At 43.9% G+C, this 18,661-nt stretch overlaps 1 protein-coding gene across 1 annotated transcript; it reads left to right on the top strand.

The window, feature by feature from the left end:
• Nucleotides 1-644: 644 nt before the first annotated feature.
• On the top strand, nt 645-13,143 carry SRP68 (signal recognition particle 68kDa). The gene is made up of 15 exons (XM_009702035.1): nt 645-705; nt 1,272-1,385; nt 2,378-2,573; nt 3,368-3,450; nt 3,683-3,792; nt 4,168-4,250; nt 4,482-4,622; nt 8,064-8,162; nt 8,482-8,546; nt 8,860-9,019; nt 9,691-9,785; nt 10,022-10,151; nt 10,600-10,675; nt 11,528-11,580; nt 12,059-13,143. The coding sequence occupies exons 2-15, from the start codon at nt 1,324-1,326 to the stop codon at nt 12,284-12,286; spliced, it is 1,581 nt and encodes a 526-aa protein (XP_009700337.1). The 5' UTR covers nt 645-705; nt 1,272-1,323; the 3' UTR covers nt 12,287-13,143.
• The last annotated feature ends 5,518 nt before the right edge of the window (nt 13,144-18,661 follow it).

Genomic DNA, 18,661 nt, shown 5'->3' with positions numbered 1-18,661 from the left:
CTATCACGGACTACTTGTTACAGTAATATGCAGTAATACTAGAAGTGTGTTGAAAAATTGAGTAGAAGATAAGCCCTCTGAATATTTCCCTGAAGTTCTTTTCATGAGGTTCTCTGTATTCAGAAAGCAGTTTGTTTGTGGAAGCGGTGTCAGGAAGGGAGCAGTGATTCTGTTCAGTGTACTTCTGTCCTTTTCCTGAGAGACAGGACGTTTAAGGGCGGGAAAGCTTCTCTCAGTTTTGCCAAGAAAACTGTCACGAGTGAGATTGGGGAGGCGGTGTAGCGTAGCTAGGGTAGTCAGTTATATTAACCTAGATGTGTCTGTTGGCATAGCTTATTATCCTGAAACAGGCTGTAGTAACAGCAAGACTTGGGATTGTCTGTAAGAGGAAATGCTTGTGGTACATCTTAGTCCTAGCCTTGATGACATTCATAAAGCTCTGAAGTAAGCAGTGGAGTCATGAGGTCTTTTAGGACCATCAGTTCTCTCAGCTGTGCGTTTTTAGGAGATTTTTGGGTGCCCCTCTGTTCAGAGTATATTTGCTAAATGGAACCTATAGAGTTCCCTTCAGTTATTTTGGGTAGAAGGAAGAACTGGTAACAGACTCTACTGTCAATCTGCCTTAACACAAAACGCAGTCCTTCAGATTGTGAAGGAGTCTCAGCAGCAGCACGGTTTACGACACGGAGACTTCCAGAGGTACAGGTTAGTAAACAGTGTGGATGTCTTGGAGTTACTAGTGTGACTTGGCTTACTTGATTTAAAATGTAAATCCATTGTAATAGGCAACAAAACCGATCTGCCAAGTAAATACCCCTTCATAAGTTGCTTCATGTGACGCAATATACGCTTTTTTCATTAGATGTAACATGCTGTGACTGTTCCATTTAGGAGGATACAGACTAGCTCTTTTTTCTCCATTGCACTTTAAAAGCTTGTTTGTTAACACCTCACTGATAATCACTATGCTTTTCCGGAACTGAGTGTTCAATAAATATGCATAATGCAATTAGACAGTAAGGAGAACATCATTCTGATTTTTCAAGATCAGGAATTATTACATGTCTTCTTACCTTTCTTGTATTCTATTAACCACTGGTTTACAGATGGTTTCTGAACTACCTCTTACCTCTTATGTCGTATGTGGAGTTCTTAGTTGTTAAAATGTTGCCTGTCACAGTTGTTAGTCCTTTTTTCCTGGTTGGAGAGAGCAGGTAAATGGAAGCAAAGTTGTTCTTTGGCCAAACTGACTGTGGTCATCTTTTCTTTAGGGGTTATTGCTCCCGTAGGCTAAGACGGCTCCGAAAAACTCTCAACTTCAAGATGGGAAACAGGCACAAGTTCACTGGGAAGAAAGTAACTGAGGAGATTCTCTCAGACAACAGGTACAGTCACTGGATGGAATCGAACATTCAGTATATTAGTCAATAGTTTCTTCCATTTTGGTAATTTCTTTTCATGTGGGTGTGGTGGAAAACTGTTCTGTACAATAGAGTCAGAAATGTTTCTTTTCAGAAATGTGTGTTGTTTTTATTAAGAAAAGATGAAAGTTCAGGCTGCAGTGCAGGGGGAAGAGGCACTGCTCAGATCCTGTTTCATCATGTGAACAAGTGGGAGAAGAGGGAGCAGCAGCAGCCAGTTCCTTCTCTTCCCTCTTAGTTGCTAAAATGCATTCTTTTCATGATCAGTAAATTACTGTGATGTTAAAGAGGAAATGCTTGTTCAGATCTGTTGGAAGGTAGCTGTGTGAATGCTGATAATGTAAATGGTGTGGCCAGCGAGATTGTGGTTGGAGACATAATCCCTTCCCTTTGAACAGAAATACTGGACTGCAAATTTTACTTAGATTTAAAAAATTTGGCAGAATGTTTGTCTGATAGAATATGTGGAGAATAGCCAGGATCCTGGGCTCATTTCCCATCTTTTAGAAACAGTTGGAGTATCTGCTGTCTCATCTTTTCTTGTGGGGAAAAGAAAACAAGATGCTGTCTTCACCTGTATTGTTAAGAAGCCAGATGCGTTACAGCATTAGCTGGTGGGAAAACAGACATATGTACCCATATTGAACCAGTTTGAAGAGCGACCTGAAGTCATAAATCCCTTGTTTTCGCAGTATCTGTGATGCCACAGAATGATACCAAATTCTCTTCCTCAGTTGGGTAATTACATTTCTGTAGTGAGAAATACAGTAGAAAAGAGTTAGGAATAATACAACTTTGTGTGCTTAGCATGTTAAGAAATAAAAGCATCTACCTCTTATTAACCAAGCTGAACTTTTGTTACCAAACTTTGCAGATCACATGGCAAAGAACGTGGTGGTGTGGTAATGCTTGTTTGAATGTCATTAGTTTTTCATTAATCTTCCTCTGGCCCATAGGTATTTGCTGTTGATTCTGATGGATGCAGAGAGAGCTTGGAGTTATGCCATGCAGCTGAAACAGGAGGCAAACACAGAGCCTCGCAAACGATTTCACTTGCTGTCTCGCCTGCGCAAAGCGGTGAAACATGCTGAGGAGCTGGAGCGACTGTGTGAGAGCAACCGAGTGGATGCGAAAACAAAGCTGGAAGCTCAGGTAACCACTGATACTTTTATCTTGTTTTACAGCAAAAGTTGAACAAGAAACCTTTGGATTTTGGGTGAAGAGATTATTCTCATCTATGAATAGATAATCAAAATTGACTGATTCTTGAACTGGGTAATATCTCCCTTTGAACAGCTTGGACTTAATGCAGCTGCTGTAATTGCAGAAATAACCAGTGACACCAGCCAAGATGAGGACCTGGTGTTTAGAACTTGATTAACTGTATCGAATGATTGTCCTTGCTTTGAGGAGCAGTACATTCAATAAAAGTAAAAAGAATCAACAGAGACTAAGGTGATGCAACACAGCCTAAGAAACTATGCTTATCTGTTGAGTTATCTATTTGTTAAATGTCCTAAAGTACCCACCTAAACCACAAGACTTGTGGCTTCGGTTCCTGCAACAGAGAAAGCAACTGTGTTGTGATGGCAGCCCCTTTGGAGAAGGGGCTGCAGTGGTACTTGGTTAATTAAAACTGCTATTTTTTAGCTTATTGCTGGAAAGAAAAAGTTTTGTGACATCAGTGGGCCATGTTGATTGCATAACAAGCAAGAAACATCTTTGCCACATTTCTAAGGAGATGAAAGCAATGTCAGTTAAAAGAAAAAAAGGTAGGTAGCTAGTAACCTGTAATCCAAATCAGTTGTCTTCTGTGGGAAGACCAAATGAAAAGGGCAAGACTTAATGACTTACTGTAGACATCGCAGCAGCCTTCACTCTAAATGTTGGACAAAATATAGGCTGTCGGTCTTGGGGAAATGAATGTGCCCTTTTGCTCTCTGCAGGCATACATGGCTTACCTCACAGGAATGCTTCGTTTTGAACACCAGGAGTGGAAGGCAGCAATGGAGGCTTTCAACAAATGCAAGTGAGTTCTCCCACTTCATCAGCTTTTTTTAGTAAATAGTATTGAATCTGTCTAGTAAGTTTATACATTGTATGTACAGCAACTCTATGAGTTGTTTAGTTAATTGTGCACTTAACTGGGAGGTACTACTGAAGAGAGAGCGTCCTCCAGAGTAGAGGCACAAGCTCTTCTCTTAAGATAGCATCTCACAAATGACACATACTGCAGTGTTAATATTTATTCTTTGCTGTAGGACCATATATGAAAAACTGGCTAATGCTTTCACAGAAGAACAAGCTGTGCTGTATAATCAGCGTGTGGAAGAGATCTCACCCAACATACGCTACTGTGCCTATAATATTGGTAAGGAAAGGCGGGGTACCTCATCTACAACAAAGAGCAAGGCTTGTTCACAGGAAGGGAATATTGACTTGACAGTTAAATACTGGTCTAAGTGACACTGCAGTGAGTGCATAATATTTGGGGCAAATTCCGCACACATCCTGGGTCAGTTTAGCAGTGGAGAAATACAGACATTTTGCAACAGTGCATGTGGTTTTGTGTAAAAAGACAAAATACCAGTTTGCAGTAGTTTGCTTATGCAGTCAAAATGAAATTGCGAATTTATCCCCTTTGTCCCTAAATTGCCAGTATAAAATCTCTTGATGAGCTTTTCTGTATTAAAATAATTTTTGAACTCAGATGGAAATATGATCTTGATTTTTTTAATTCTCTCAGGTGACCAGTCTGCCATGAATGAGTTGATGCAAATGAGACTGAGGTCTGGTGGCACTGAAGGTCTTCTTGCAGAAAAACTGGAGGTAAATTATTTGCGTCCTTCAAGTTGAAACATTCATTATTACTCTGAGCATAAATACTGCTGCAGCACATCATTCAAGATTCATGTCAGAAGAGAACAAGCAAGCCTGGGCTCTATGAGAAATCATAAAAAGCCCTTTGATTTCAAAATAGTCAAGTCTATCGTGAATTTGAAAGGTTCAGTTTTGGATACCTTAAAGTTCAAGCTCATAAGTTCAATCTGTTCTCTACAGGCACTGATTACCCAAACCCGAGCAAAGCAGGCAGCCACGATGAGCGAGGTGGAGTGGAGAGGAAGAACTGTTCCGGTGAAGATAGACAAAGTGAGGATCTTCTTGCTGGGGCTGGCTGACAATGAAGCAGCGATTGTTCAGGTAAACCTGAAGCCATCTCTGGTGCTGGTGTTCTGACTGTCCTCTTTCCTTCAGTGTGCAAGATAATACATGATACCTGGACTAAAAACTTTTGAATAATCTTTTTCTTGAACTTGGGGTTGGAAGGCTAAAAGTAAAGGTGGGAATATTGACGTAACCCAAAACCGAAGTGTCAGTTGGGGATAGCTCCCACAATCTGCTAAGTGGTAGTCTGGGAGATGTATTTGGAGTATTACTGCTCCTTTGGACGCTCCGTGCTGCCCAGAAGCGCTGCCTTTCAGTGGCAGGGTGATAACCATTATTATTTGTAAATCACTTGGAAATGAAGGTTACAATTTTAAAAGTAATTGATTTTGAATTACTGTTCTAATTTCTAAGGATCATGCTCAAATGCTTCAAGTTTAGAGCAACCAAAAGAAAAAAAAGATATGTGTTGATCATGGTTTTTCAGCAGCAAAAAGCAATTTGCCAGGTGAAGCAGGTGCTATGAGATTTGTAGCATTCTCTTCTTGACTTATGCAAATCCTCAAAAGCAGGAAGAGGATTACTAAATGTCAAGATGTAAATCAATTTCAAATGTAACAGTTCTGAAATGCTTGCAGTGGCACATACTATGAATGTTTTTAGCATTGCAGCCAAGTTTTCCACATGGGGATTTTTCCTTGGAAACAGTGCCCAGATGGTGTATTCTGCTTCCCAGTGGCTGCATACAGCACCCTTGCTGTTTGAAAAGGCAGTGAAAGGATCTTTAGTAACAATTGTTGCCACTAAAGATGGGCTTTTTGCAGCATCAAAAGACCATTTATCACCAGGAGAATAATGATGACAAATAGAAATATAAATGATAAAATGAAAACCCTGCAAAGGTATAAGGCAAGCGGGCAAGAGCAGGAGATAGTGTTAAAAAGATAGTGTGAGGAGGATAAATGGGATATGGCTGGATAGGAAACATTAGTGTTAACCAGTCTTGTCATAATGTTGTGAATTGTATATTGCTGAATTTACTTTTTGGTAGGTAGTACACTAGCAGGGCCAGCAGATGGAAGTGCAGCTTAGAGTGCAAAGTTCCCTCATTTAATTTCTATCCTGCCAGACTAGAGTTGGACCTTCTCAGTTTAGTTGCCCTCTACTCTATAAAGCTGTGGCAGAACAGTGATCTGAATTTGTTTTCATCTTGCTTTATGTTCTTGGAAGCTCTGACTAAACAGAGGAGTCTTGTGGTACCGGATCACAACTAGTAATGGTGAGAACTGAGCACGACGCAGCAGTATTTACCTTGCCAGAGGCCTAAAACTTGGCCTTTTGAAAGCAGTTCTGCAGTTGCTGTGTCAGCTGTGATGGAAAGTCCAGCTTCAGCTAAATGTATTGTGGTTCCTGGGATCTTTGGCACCTTTCTGCTAGTCTTCACTAAGTTGAAACCCTAACATCACAGCAGCGCTCTTCAGGGTTTGACTAGAAGCAAACACAAATGTGTGTTTTGTGTAAAAATGGAGTTTCTCAGCACAATTATATCATTGCCTTCAGTGTCTTACTGATAACAGGAGAAACGGAACAAATAAACCGAACTGAAATATGAATCCAAGTTTAAAATTACTTGTGTCAGCCCTTTTGTAGACTTGAATGCCTGACTTTAAGGGCCCATTGACTCTAACCAGGTAGAAGTGAGAAGACTAAAGGGTAGAGCGATGGAAGTGTGCTCCTATCTGGTATTGCCCCAAGGATTCTGTGGTCATTTCTGGTAACTCAAACGGTAGGAGAAATGGGTGTTAATAACTTTTGGAGATGATACACAGTGTTTTAGAACAAAGATAAAATTAGAAGTGAGCACTCTTAAGCTTTCAGAAGTGGGTTCAGTGGATCGGTTCCCTTGATCCCTTTACGATGAACTTGTGCTGTTGTATCAGGAGACTTGACTTACCAACTGTAGCACTTGTATCTCAGTTTTATGAGCTGATATCTCCCAAATCAGAACATATGTCTATTTATGCACAGAATCAGCTTAAACTTAGGAGTTTTTCCTTGGAGAGGAAAGCCTTTGTTTCATTGCGTGGCCCAGCCCTTTCCCTGTTGGTGCTTGAGTGATGATCTAGCTATGTCTGTTTTCATTTTTGTGCATACAGTGAAATTGCTGTGCTCCTCTGGGTGAGGTTGAGAATGCTGTCAGACTTGTCTCTGGTTATACTCAGTAGTCAGTCCCACCTTAAAATTTCTTGCAGCAAATCTTAAAAAAAACCCAAACAAACAAACAAAAAAACACAATAAAAACCAACCCCACCACCAAAAAAAAAACCAAACCCAAGCAACAAACACCAAACAAAAAAACCCCAAACCCAAAAAACTGCCTTCATCGCGGGTCAAGATACCTGAGGCTTTGAGGGAGTGAAAATAACATTCCTTCATGGGTTTGCAAACCTGAGAAGAGGAGAGGCAGAGACTGTAGAACTCTATGGAAGATAAACAAGCGAGTGTGGTTTTAGGCAGTTTTTTATTCATTTGGATAATTGCAAATTTGTTGCAGCAAAGGTCATCTTATGCTATTATGTGACATGGAAGTGGTGTAATACAGTGCTGATAGAGTTTAATCTCTCCTTCGATTACTAAGGTTGAGGTTTGTTTCTGGGCAGTTTTCTCTTACTGAATCAGTAAGAGCCCTGCGATCCTCATCTGGTTACCTTCTCAATCACCTGAATGGAAGTTGAGTTTGGTTTTGGGTGCGTTGTTTAATTGGGTACATGATACACCAGTCCATTAGGCAGAGATCAGGCTTCAACTTGTTTTTTAAAAGTTGTTTTCAAATTTTGGGTTTGAGACAGAAGGCCAAAATCTTCTTCATCTTTTAACAAAACTTGTGGTGACAGCAGAAAAGCACTCGGTCACTCCTGCTACTAAAATACAGGGTTACTTTAAAAAAATGCTTCAAACAAGCATATTATTGCCACTGTGAGCATTACTAGAGTGGGAGTGTAGAAAAGATAATCATCTACATGTTCTTACCACATGAGAAAAGTTAAATCAGCATAACAAGAGCAGCCTACGTTGGTAGTTTGCCAGTTCAGTAATGCTCAGCTCTTCTGTTGCTGGGCCTTTCCCACAGTGCAGTCCAACCTCAGCTGTTCTTGGAGCAACGTAGGTGCCATCCTGGAAGGGAAGGGAGTTGCTGGGAAGGTAGCTGTTGCAGGGGTGAGGCGATCAGAGCTGTGTGTGCTAGGCCTTCAGTGCTGCTGAATTCTCAGCGCTGACCACGTTCCCCACAATTCCTGGCAGTTTGCTCCCTGGAACATACGGTGGACAGGTACAGATTGGAGTTCTAGCTACCCATGGATCTTAAAGCCATAGTTTGGGAGAAACTTTGTTTAATCTCCTTAGTTAATTCTTGCATCATGGGATGCAAGATACAAAAATTGCGAATAGTTGTCTGTTTTAACTTTCCTTTGCTCTTAGGCAGAAAATGAGGAGACAAAAGAACGTTTGTTTGAGTCTTTACTCAGTGAGTGTAGAGATGCCATTCAGGCGGTTCGGGAAGATCTGAAACCAGACCAGGTAAGCAGCAAACATCAGTATTTCTAGTTTCAATAACACAGCGTTTCTTTGGGGCTGATTTGTTACTGTTAAACTTGCTTAACAGTAAAAGTGGCTGGGATTTCTTTATTAAAGAGCTGCAAAAGAGTCTATCACTTTTGATTTTATTCTCTTCAGAACTAGAGAGGGTGAATAGCAGTGTAGAAGCCCTCATTCTTTTGCCTGGAAGTCTGTTATAACTTCCCTGGTTTACCCAAACCTTGAGTTGTTTCTGATGTTTTCTTCCCTTGGCTGCCAGTTTTAAGTAAATCATGCAGAGTTTTGTCTCCAATTTCCGCAGAAGCAGCGGGAACATTCTCTGGAAAATGATTCTGGGAAGGTTTCCAACATCCAGTACTTACACAGGTAATAGACAAACATTGTTGCCTGTACTAGTGTGAAGAAGTCATGTTCCTATGTAAAGATTTTATTTTTGTTTGTTTTTGTTTTGTGGGGTGTTTGTTCTGGGCCTCTGAGGTCTCAAAGGATGACTGTATGGACAGGGACCTGACGCATGCAGCTTTGGAAACATTTTACTTGAGACTCTCATGTTGACCTTTCAGATGTTTTCTTTCCCCTACTAATATCACCTTAGACTAAGGGGAGGAGTTTTTTCAGAAGGAAGAGTAATGTCTGAGTGGTCTGACTGCTAATAGTATTTTATGTTTTATCTTTTTAGTTATTTGACTTACATCAAGTTGTCAACAGCCATCAAGCGCAATGAAAGCATGGCAAAGTCTCTGCAGAAGGCACTGCTGCAGCAGCAGCGGTCAGAAGAGGATGGCAAGCGCACACCACGGCCTCAGGACCTGATCCGTCTTTACGATATCATTTTGCAGGTAGTGCTGGGATAACAAATCTAATTGTTCATACAAACTGGAGAACTTTAGTACCAAAAGTTATTGTAGAAAATACATCAGTGCAAGTGAGCTGTTTTGAGCGGTTGAGCACCTACAGTTAGCTTATTGAAGATGTTCATCACCTACAGGAAACACAAAAACCCCTATCTAATTGTGAACAGAAAATGCTGCTAGAATGGGTGACCTTGGTCGTACACTCTAATGCAGTTTTAAAATAGTTTTTCTGACTACTTTATGCAGCACCCTGATCGTTGCCTTAGTTCCTGCTGGCCAGAGAAAGTAGCAGCTAAAAATACTTAAAATGTACTTGTTCTTCATAAGCAGTTTCTCACATAAATTTTCTATTAACTGTGGGAGCCTGTGTCTGAAACAGTTGTGAATGGGAAAGGGAAATGCCTTATGGAAGAATTACTTCATGTGAAATCTGAGGAGTCTTTGTCCTAATTCCTGTTTGTGTCAGGAAATCTGTCCTGAGGGCAAACTTGCACAAGTTTCAATGGGTGTCCTTCACATACTGATAATTAGAAAACTGGAAACTATTTCCATGGGAGTGTACTATTGACTTGTTAAAAGGGGCAGCTTTCTCTTACTCCAGCGGATTCCAAAGGAAAAAAATGCCTGGTTTGTTACTCTGACTGTCTTTTGCACAGAACCTCGTGGAGCTGACACAGCTTCCTGGCCTAGAAGAGGACAAGAACTTCCAAAAAGAGATTGGATTGAAGACACTTGTGTACAAAGCTTACAGGTGACTGAGAACAGCCAGGTTTTCTTTAGGAGGCATTACATCTTCAAAGTTTATTATTCCAAAGCTTTATGTGCTGTACAGGACTTTGATGCAGTTTCCTCTGCCCTTGGTGAGACTAGGGATGCTAAGGGGAAACTAGCCAGTGCTACTTAAGAATATCTCCTGTTATCAGTCATTTGAGTTGGCAAAAGGTATGGATAACAAACATGTCAAGGATCCACTCTTTACTGTTGCAGGTGTTTCTTCATTGCACAGTCCTATGTCCTGGTAAAGAAATGGAGTGAAGCTCTTGTTTTATATGAGAGAGTGCTGAAATATGCCCGTGAAGTTCAGTCAGGAGCTGGAGCTTACACGAACAGCTTGAAGGTAGGAACCCAATCCTGTGTGTAGAAGGGAGCTGAAGTTTGTGAAAAAGCTCTATCCCAGTATTTATTGTCAATTAGGCCCCAGGCCTTTACAATTCAAGACTGATCTTTAAGTAGGGAGAAGAGTAATACAAGTGTGACTTCTTGACACTTTATAGTAGAGACTTTCTAGTGATGTGGAAACGCTTGAACTGGCCACTTGCTTTGGAGGAGAGGCAGACTTGCTCTAACAGCTCCATAACCATTTACCACTTTTTCTCACATGTGCGTTTTCTGTTACACAACTTCTGTAGTGCCTGAAGGACTGTACAGCAGCCTTTCCTCTTCTGGGAAGGCCTGTCAGCCCTAGGACTTAATTTCGTAGTTCTTACTTTCTCAGGTTTTACCTTTGCCCTAACTCTTAAACTGGCACATTTCAAACTCTCAAATAATTTTGTTTAATGACCTAGGAGCTGCCTGATGTTCAGGATCTGATCACTCAAGTCAATGCAGAGAAATACTCCTTGCAAGCAGCGGCTATATTAGGTGAGTTGCACAGTTATACTACAGCTCTAACGCATCTTGAATAATGCCCCTGCAGCTATTTGATTCCTTTTAGTTAATTTCTGAAGTTCCAAATGTTTTTCCACTTCACTCTGATCTATGTAGGCTCTGGAAAATGTTTTTTACCCTCATAGTTCTAGCTCCTTCTGGCTGTGTATAGTGCCACTAGGCAACCAGTGACTAGACATTTGGCATCTTGTGCCCTCACCGGAGATGGGAAAATGCTTCATGAGGATGTGTGCTGGTTTTTGTAACCTGCACAGAACACTGTTTAGTGTTTCATTTTCTTTGCTGCAAACAAGTTGGCCATATGCATCCCAGTTTTGCCTAGCTGGGAAAACTGCTGGGAGAGGGGAGAGCAGTGATGTTCTGCTCTTTGGCAGTGTCAACCAGGTTAGCAGAACTTTGGGGGAATGGATAAACTTTGTGATTTCTTGGGCTGCTGTTTTTGTTCCGCCTGCTGCTGGAAACCCAAGATAAGTCATGGATTGCCTTGTCTTTTATTGTCTCAACGTTGCTTTAACAGACCCCACTGGGGTCTTCTCGTCATTTGCTGCTTTGTGCTTAACTCAAAACCTGTGCTGCTTTCAGGAGCTTCTTATGACAGTGTGAAGGAGAAGCTCTCCATCACTGGAGAGCTGTTTTGGCTATAGATGAGTACGTGTGATCCTCTTAGTCTAGAAAGCAAGCTGATTCTACTTGAAAATACTGTCTAGCATATCCCAGAAAGCAAGGTTCATAGCTAAGCTTAGAGGGCAGCTGACTCCTGAGACAGTCTTACTTTACACTAAGGTCTAGCCTGTTATTCTTACCATTTTTTCTTCAATTTTGCAGATGCAAATGATACTCATGAGACTGAGTCTCCATCTCAGGTCAAGGATGGCAAGGTAAGAGCTGAGAGCTCGGGCAAATTCCAGTAGTGTTCTTAATGAACATTACTTTTAACCTGTTACCTGAGTGTCTCTTACAACTCAAGAAATGCTGTGCTGATTGGAGTTTGGTCATGACTAGTGTATTGAAGAGATTTTATTAGGCTTGTTTTCCTTCTGCAAGTCCTGAAGGTGGCTGACAGAGTGGAGTTCCTTGGGTAGGAGCTAGGCAGCTGCTTGCTGCTTCTAGTGTGGCATCTTCTTTTTTTAATTTTTTTTTATTTAGCTTTCTCCCTGCACATGGGAAGGTTTTCCAGAGATCCTGCAGCAATGCTTTGACAGGGGTTCAAGTAACGCTCAAGGGCCTAAGATGTCACACAAGGGAACTTCAGCTTCTGTTGTCTCAGTTGCTGCTTAATAATCTTTGCTTGTTTGACCCTTGTCAGCTTTGATTTGACCTGTGTTTAACTTGTGTTTCTGTATTGGTCTCTTTCAGCCACTCTCGGAACGGTTTGAGACTTTCTGTCTGGATCCTTCTCTTGTCAGCAAGCAAGTCAGCCTCGTGCACTTCCCACCGGGCTTCCAGCCCATTCCATGCAAACCCTTGTTCTTTGATCTGGCCCTTAATCATGTTGCTTTCCCACCTCTGGAGGACAAGGTGGAGCAGAAGGCCAAGAGTGGCCTCACAGGATATATAAAGGGCATCTTTGGATTCAAAAGTTAACCAGGACCCTCTGAGGAACAGAGGTTTTATTCTGTATTGAAGGAAAAGCTCCGAGAGGTTCTAGGACACAAATATCTGCACCTGAAACCAACAGAGGGAAGTTTTGCCACCTTCTTCCCTGTGTTCTCTGTATATGTCTGTGCACTTACATTCTCTCCCAATGTATTAAAGACAAATAATCTATTCAGAAGCATACGTACACTATAAATAGCTGAAAATAATCTGAAGCACAGAGAATTTCCATTCTGCTTGGAGAAGTTGGAGCTTGCTTTGTGACCAGCGGCCCGTTCAGGGCCGGTACACATCTACTTACCATGGACCAGGGCATAGGTATAATTTGATTCCTCCCTCCACCCCATGATTTGACACTATAATTTGGTATTTTGGTCTAGAAATCTGGATGTGATGGGGAAACAGAGGCAAAAGTATGTGCAGATCTAAACCAGCGAGGTGAGACTGCCTACACGAAGGCTATGAAACAGTAGCCAAGGGGGCTAACTTCTTGTTCCCTTTTGACTCCCAGAAATCTATTTTTTAAAAATGTAACCTTCAGAAATGATAAAATAGAGCCTCTTTCCTTATTGGTAAGGATGGCAAATACCTTATCAAATGTTAATGGTTACCCCAGTTGTGGCGGAGTATAACCTGAACTTGTACTCTGGGCCAGTAAGATCCTTTATTGATGCACATTTTGTTAAATACCTAAATACAGTATAGAACCTATTCCTACAAGGCTTTTCCTGGGAAACACGTCATGGGTGGCTTTAGAGATAGCTACTTGCTCTTCATGGGAAGTTGGGTCTCTCAATATTCGTTTTGTCTCTGATGTAAACCTTGCCTGAAATCAAGATGATCTTTTTCTGGAGTTCATCTGTTGCTTTTTTTCCTTGTCCTCAGTCAGTAGATACACCTGAAATGAGGAATAAGCAACAGGAGACCAGTAGGTTCTTGAGTGATTGATCTTCTCTGTCATGCCAGACAGCTGTTTTTGTTTTTATAAAGCGCCCAGGTGCTATGGTGATAGGCACTTTCAAAATGCGGGTAATTTCATAATTGTGATCGTTTAAACAGGAAAAAAAGAACACAGCACATGGGCAGAACTGTTCCTAAATAAAGCATTTGGAAGTTTCCACCAGCAGTGTTTGGGTTTTCAGTCCGTCTATAGCTGGAAGGTGAAACAGCAGTTTGTTCTAGCTGCCTTAACTCCCCTGCACCCATTGTCCTGACTTTGCGTTGTTTCTCCATTTTTAGGCATTGGCGTTAATAGGGGTGGAAACAGAAGAACTGTTTCAAATGATGGGATTGTTGTTGTCATGGGAATTTTCCATGCAAGGTGCATGTCAGATGAATGGGGAGAACTAACAATTCCCATTATTTTAATATGAATGTTTGCTTCTTTGTTCCAAGTTGATCTGATTTGTGAGTTCTCAGAGTACAAAGCAGCTTTCAAGAGGACTCTGTGCTCAGAAAGAGGTAAGAGAAGGAGGAGGAACTTCTTGTTTGTTCATGGAAACAAAATGGGAATTTCTAGTATTCTAGCTAATTCCATTTGCCTCTGGATGCCAGGGGAATTTTACAAGAGAAAGGGAAAGCGTAATGCTGAAAGAAACATGGAAGACTATTTATTCGGTAGATGGCAGTTTCTAGCAAACATGGTCTTGAACAGCAGATTTCTCTTCCCCATAAAGCCTGTTTCCTTTTAGACAAGGAAATGTCACGCAATAACCAGCGCCGGCGTCAGCTGGTTGATCTGCTTCATGGTACATCTTTCTGTGTACGTTACCTGAGCTGCTCTCTCCTTTGTAGCTTTTATATCAAAACACTGAGAACTGTTTTCCTGTTTGGTTTGCAAGCCAAACTGCTTTCTGCTTTCCTGCCACAAATCTGTGTGGTGCCTGGATTGATTCCAGTGAAACTTGTACTGCGGCCACTTTCTAATTGGTTACTGTTATAAAAAGCTAAGAGCAATTGACCTCTTTATATCAAACATCTTTTGACAGATAACTGATTAGTTGAACGCAGATAAGAAATCTGAAAACAATAAAGTTTTATTCCTGACCTCTGAGGCATGTAGTTTGTTGAGCATGGAGAACACTAAGGACCGAAGCATTCAGAGGATCAAGGTCACACCATCACCTGGGGCTACTTAACCCCTGGAGAATGGCTACTTAGTTCTGGAGGAGGATCTTCTGCCTGAGGGCTTAGATAACAGCGTGCACCACTCTCAGAGGTAACTTGGCTTATTTGTTTTGATGTCATGTTAATGGAAAGTGAGTGGAGTGGGGTTTGTAAGCGGTGTTGTGACTTAAATAATGTGGAAGGCACTGATGAGGCACTAGGAGAAAATCTAAAAATGTAGTAAAAGGGGGAAAGTACTGCTGCTGAAGTCACCTGTGTGATGAAAACCAGACCCACAAAGAGGCTTTTAGTGCTGCAGTGGAGCTTGGAATGACAAAGGTGAGGCTTGGACAGCAGAAGTTACGAGGGAACGGCGCAGGCCAGTGAAGTGTCTGATGTGACACATAACAAACCGATTCCCCTGGAATGGCCAGGTGTTGGTTGTGCCTGAAAGAGCCGGACCGACATGCAGAGCACTGGTTTATGGTGCTTGGAAACAGACTTCCTTACTGCTCTGTTCTTTCATTAGGCCGCACTGTTTACTTTAAAGTGTTTGCTCTCTTTCCATGAATTAATTGGCAAGTAGGGCACACGTTTGCCCTCAGACAGGAAGCTCCAGCAGAATGGTCAGGATTATTGTTTTCAATCAACTTCTCCTGTAGAGTATCTTTGGGCTTAGCACTGGAATTTTAATTACAGGCTGAGCTAGCTGTGCCTGCTACCATTGCATCAATCAAAAGAAGAATGCGATGTACATCATGGCCCTTGGCCATCAGTGATACACCTGTGTGTCTTGGGCAACGTTCACTTCTGGTCACGCACTCCGAGGGGGTCTAGTGACAATGGGCAGGTCCTGAGGGACTAATGGGACATCGGAGAAATGATTAGCGTGAGACAAACTGGGCAGTTGAAAGAGAAATGAGATACGTGGGATAGTAATGATCTGGCATGGGAGCTCCTAAATAACAGTTTCTGCCACCTCTAAAGCAAGGAATTGGGGGTATTTTAAACTGAAGATACTGTGTTAGTAGAGAAAATCATTGCGGTCTAATCCAAGCTGCTTCAGAATGATGGCATCCCAGGTGAGCCCGGCAGTGAGTTCTCTGGGGCCTTTGTGGCTGCGTTCTCTTGATGAGGTGGTTGGGGGTTTGGCTGGCAGTGAAGGGTGACGGTCCCCAGAATTGAGGTGTGGGAAGTAAATGCAGTGGTGGTGAGCAGAAATAGTTCTTGGGAGAAGATGGATCTGCTGAGAGATGTCTGTGCTCCCACGTAATTCTTGTCAACCGCTGTATTAGCGCTACAAGCACAAATACCCCGTGGTGTTCAGCTGGGGATGTAAGTTGGTAGTTTGCTCACTTGAAGGGGTGATTTGATGTGATCTTGATTGTATAGGGCTGCTCCTCTTTTTCTTCAGGATGGGATTGCTCTTTTGAAGCGTAAGAACAGCTGGAGGTCGGTTTGCCTGCCAAAGAAGAGCCCTTTCTGATCCGGGTGGAAGGAATGTATGGTGGGTGCCTCCAGTGTATAATAGGAAGCTCCAAGAGGAAGAATAGGAAGCAGACAAAGATCCTGAAAGCTGCTCGGCGGAGGTAGACTAGCAGCAGCCTGCGTGCTCTGAGCTTTCCAGCCAGCTCTCGGAGGCTGCTTTGCCTTCTCCTCCCTCCCCTGCTCTGAATTGAGGAAGCGCTGGGCATCGCTGCGGGCTGCAGCTCTCAGCCCAGCCGGGAAACCTGGGTCACTGCTCAAGTCTCTCTTCTTCCCGGGACGTGTCCCGACCACCCCTTTGGCCCTGGCACTCGGAGGGTTTGGTGTGGAGCGGCTCAGTGCTCCGGGAGCTGATCAGACCATGGTTCGGAGGGACACACCTACAGCAAAGGTTGGTGCTGGGCTCTCGCTTCTCAGGCTCGCCCAAACCGTGCCGAGGGTGAACAGGTTTGTGAAACGCAGCCGCTCCCTGACCCTCTCCCTTTGGGTGAGGTCTCCTTGGCCCGAGTGTGCTGCTTTGTGTTTGAGGAGGAGAGGCTGGGTCCTTTGCTCTCCTGCTACGACGTCACCTGAACTGCTGGTTGGGTAACTGCTGCTGTTCCTGCAAAAATCCCATCTCCTGTGGAAGTGGGTCACGGTGGGAGTGGGCTGGGAGCAGCCGGGAGGGTCCTTGCTGCGCAGCATCCAGCCCAAATACCTGGCGTGTTCTCACTCTTTGTTTTTGTTTGCGTTGGGGATTTACTTTCCGCACTGGGGAGCGAATGATTAGTGACTTGAGTGTGTGCTGAGCACCGGATTACAATGTTTGGGTTAGAGCTAAGCCCAAGTGCAAATTCCTCTGTGTGTGGGTTGGTGTGGGAGGGAGGTGGCCCTGTTTGTGTCCCCCCCCCCACCGCGTCCCCAGCCCTTCTCTGGGCTGCTGTGAGTAACCTGAGGTGAAAACCTTGCCACCTCTGGCCTAAAAAGCAGTAATGTCTTGGAGGGGGAGGCTTAAAACCACTTTCAAAGGGTATAGTTTGCATGTCTGTTGTGCGCACGTGGCCTTGGGCACAGCTTTCATGTTCTCCAGTGCCGTCGAATCCAAATTCGGACCCAGGTCCTAGCGTACACTTAGCATTTCCAGGCACTGCTCTACTGTGATCTTCAGCAGACTCCTCCACTGCTGGGCACCCGTAGTGTTGGGGTTATTAAAGTTAAAATTCATGTTCTGGAAACGCTCTTCTTGTCCCTCCCTTGCTGGGCTGCGGGACAGCGGTGTCCGTGCACAGAACAGAGACGGCCGTTTGCCCGAGGCTCACACGCTGTGCCTGAGGATTAGTGACTCTCATCCCCAGCCCGTGGTCAGTTCAGGGAGCGATGCCGTGGCTGTGGTGCCCGAATGACTAAAGAGCAGCATCAAAGCCTCTGAATTACCTTCAGTGCTTGCCTTTTTCCACAGAAGTGGGAGAACATCTTAATTTTCTCAGAGCATCAAATTAAGTCGGGGAAGGCAAAGTCTGGCCGCGCAGAATTAGTTGTGGCAGATGGATTCATCCTGCTCTGGTGACGCAGAAGCACTCGCTACTGAATCAGGTGATAGCAGCTCAAAAATGGAGCTTTGCAGGAGATTCATGTCTGTTTGAAAGGCACTGGGGGGGGCTTCTGGGCTGGCAGGCTGTGGTTGGGGGCTCTGAGCCACCCCCAGCTCAGCAGTGCTGCTGGCTGCTGCACCCTCTGCCCCCCAAGACAGGCTGGGCTCCAGCGCTGCCCTCCCGACCGGGGGGGTGGCTTGCAGGGGCTGTCACCGCTCTGTCCCCTGCTCCCTGCCCAGGAGGGATTTGTCTCCTTTCCCCCCCAGCCCCATGCTGCGAGCGGAGCCCTTCCGTGGGCTTGGTTTGGTTCGGAGGGTGCCTGAAAGCATGAGTCCTCCTAGCTGGTGTGGGAGCATCCTCCTTCGTAGTGCCCTTCAGGTCTTGCCAAATGGGGTGCTCCAAATGGGGACCCCTCTCTTCCGAATGCCTCCTCCTTCACTCAGCTCTTTCTATCAAGGCCAGAAGTTTTTCTCCCAAGCAGGTACGCCTTTGAGCTGTTCCAGGTATACGTGTTTCAGCTGGCTGTCACCTACAATACGACATCCTGCAGGTATTTTTGCACGTTACGGGGCCTTTGCGTTGCACTGGAGCGTGGAGGCACACAGGAGAGCAAACCTGTCCTCGCTTTTAACTTTCCATCACCCCGCCATGGACCGATTGCCTGGCGCTTTAGCCCAGCGTTTGTAGGGGACGGTCCCTTCTCCAGGGTGCTGCTGTTTGCGCAAAGCAGCTTTTTGGGGGGACGTGAAAGAAACCTACCCCAAAAGCTCTGCTCTCCCACCCTGATTTCATGGGGTGCTTCTCCAGCTGTGCCATGTGTGTGAAGGTTGCCTTTCCAGGCAGGTGGTTAATTAGCTCTCATTGCCTGGTTAATGATCTAGGACACATCTTGTTCAGATCCAATCACCGTGTTTGGGGAGCGGCTCCCTTCAGCAGTGTCGCTGGATAATAAAGCCAAATTTGCAGGCTGCATCCTGTGAGTTATAAACAAGCTTTCCAGACAAAGTGTCTTGAGAATCTGCCATTAGTGAATTTATTTAGTGCTATTACAGCCTTGCTAATCCTCTGGGGAGAGGAAAATAAGGCTAACGCATTAGCTGCTCTAGGGAATTGCCGGGATGTCCTGCTCATGATGTCCTGCTCGTTAGCTCTAGGGCTTAAACTCAGAAGCAGCTGTGGGATGCTGTAATGAGCCTGGAGA

This window comes from Cariama cristata, unplaced genomic scaffold, assembly GCF_000690535.1.
Source record: "Cariama cristata isolate BGI_N322 unplaced genomic scaffold, ASM69053v1 scaffold11976, whole genome shotgun sequence".
NCBI classification, from domain to species: Eukaryota; Metazoa; Chordata; class Aves; order Cariamiformes; family Cariamidae; genus Cariama; species Cariama cristata.
The sequence above is the reverse complement of the archived record's forward strand: the minus strand, read 5'-3'. Positions and strand labels throughout refer to the sequence as shown.

Coding starts and splice junctions, on each gene's coding strand:
- SRP68 (XM_009702035.1), top strand. CDS start 1,324: ATGGGAAACAGGCACAAGTTCACTGGGAAGAAAGTAACTGAGGAGATT. Junction 2,574..3,367: donor AAACAAAGCTGGAAGCTCAG/GTAACCACTGAT, acceptor TGCTCTCTGCAG/GCATACATGGCTTACCTCAC. Junction 4,623..8,063: donor ATGAAGCAGCGATTGTTCAG/GTAAACCTGAAG, acceptor CTTTGCTCTTAG/GCAGAAAATGAGGAGACAAA.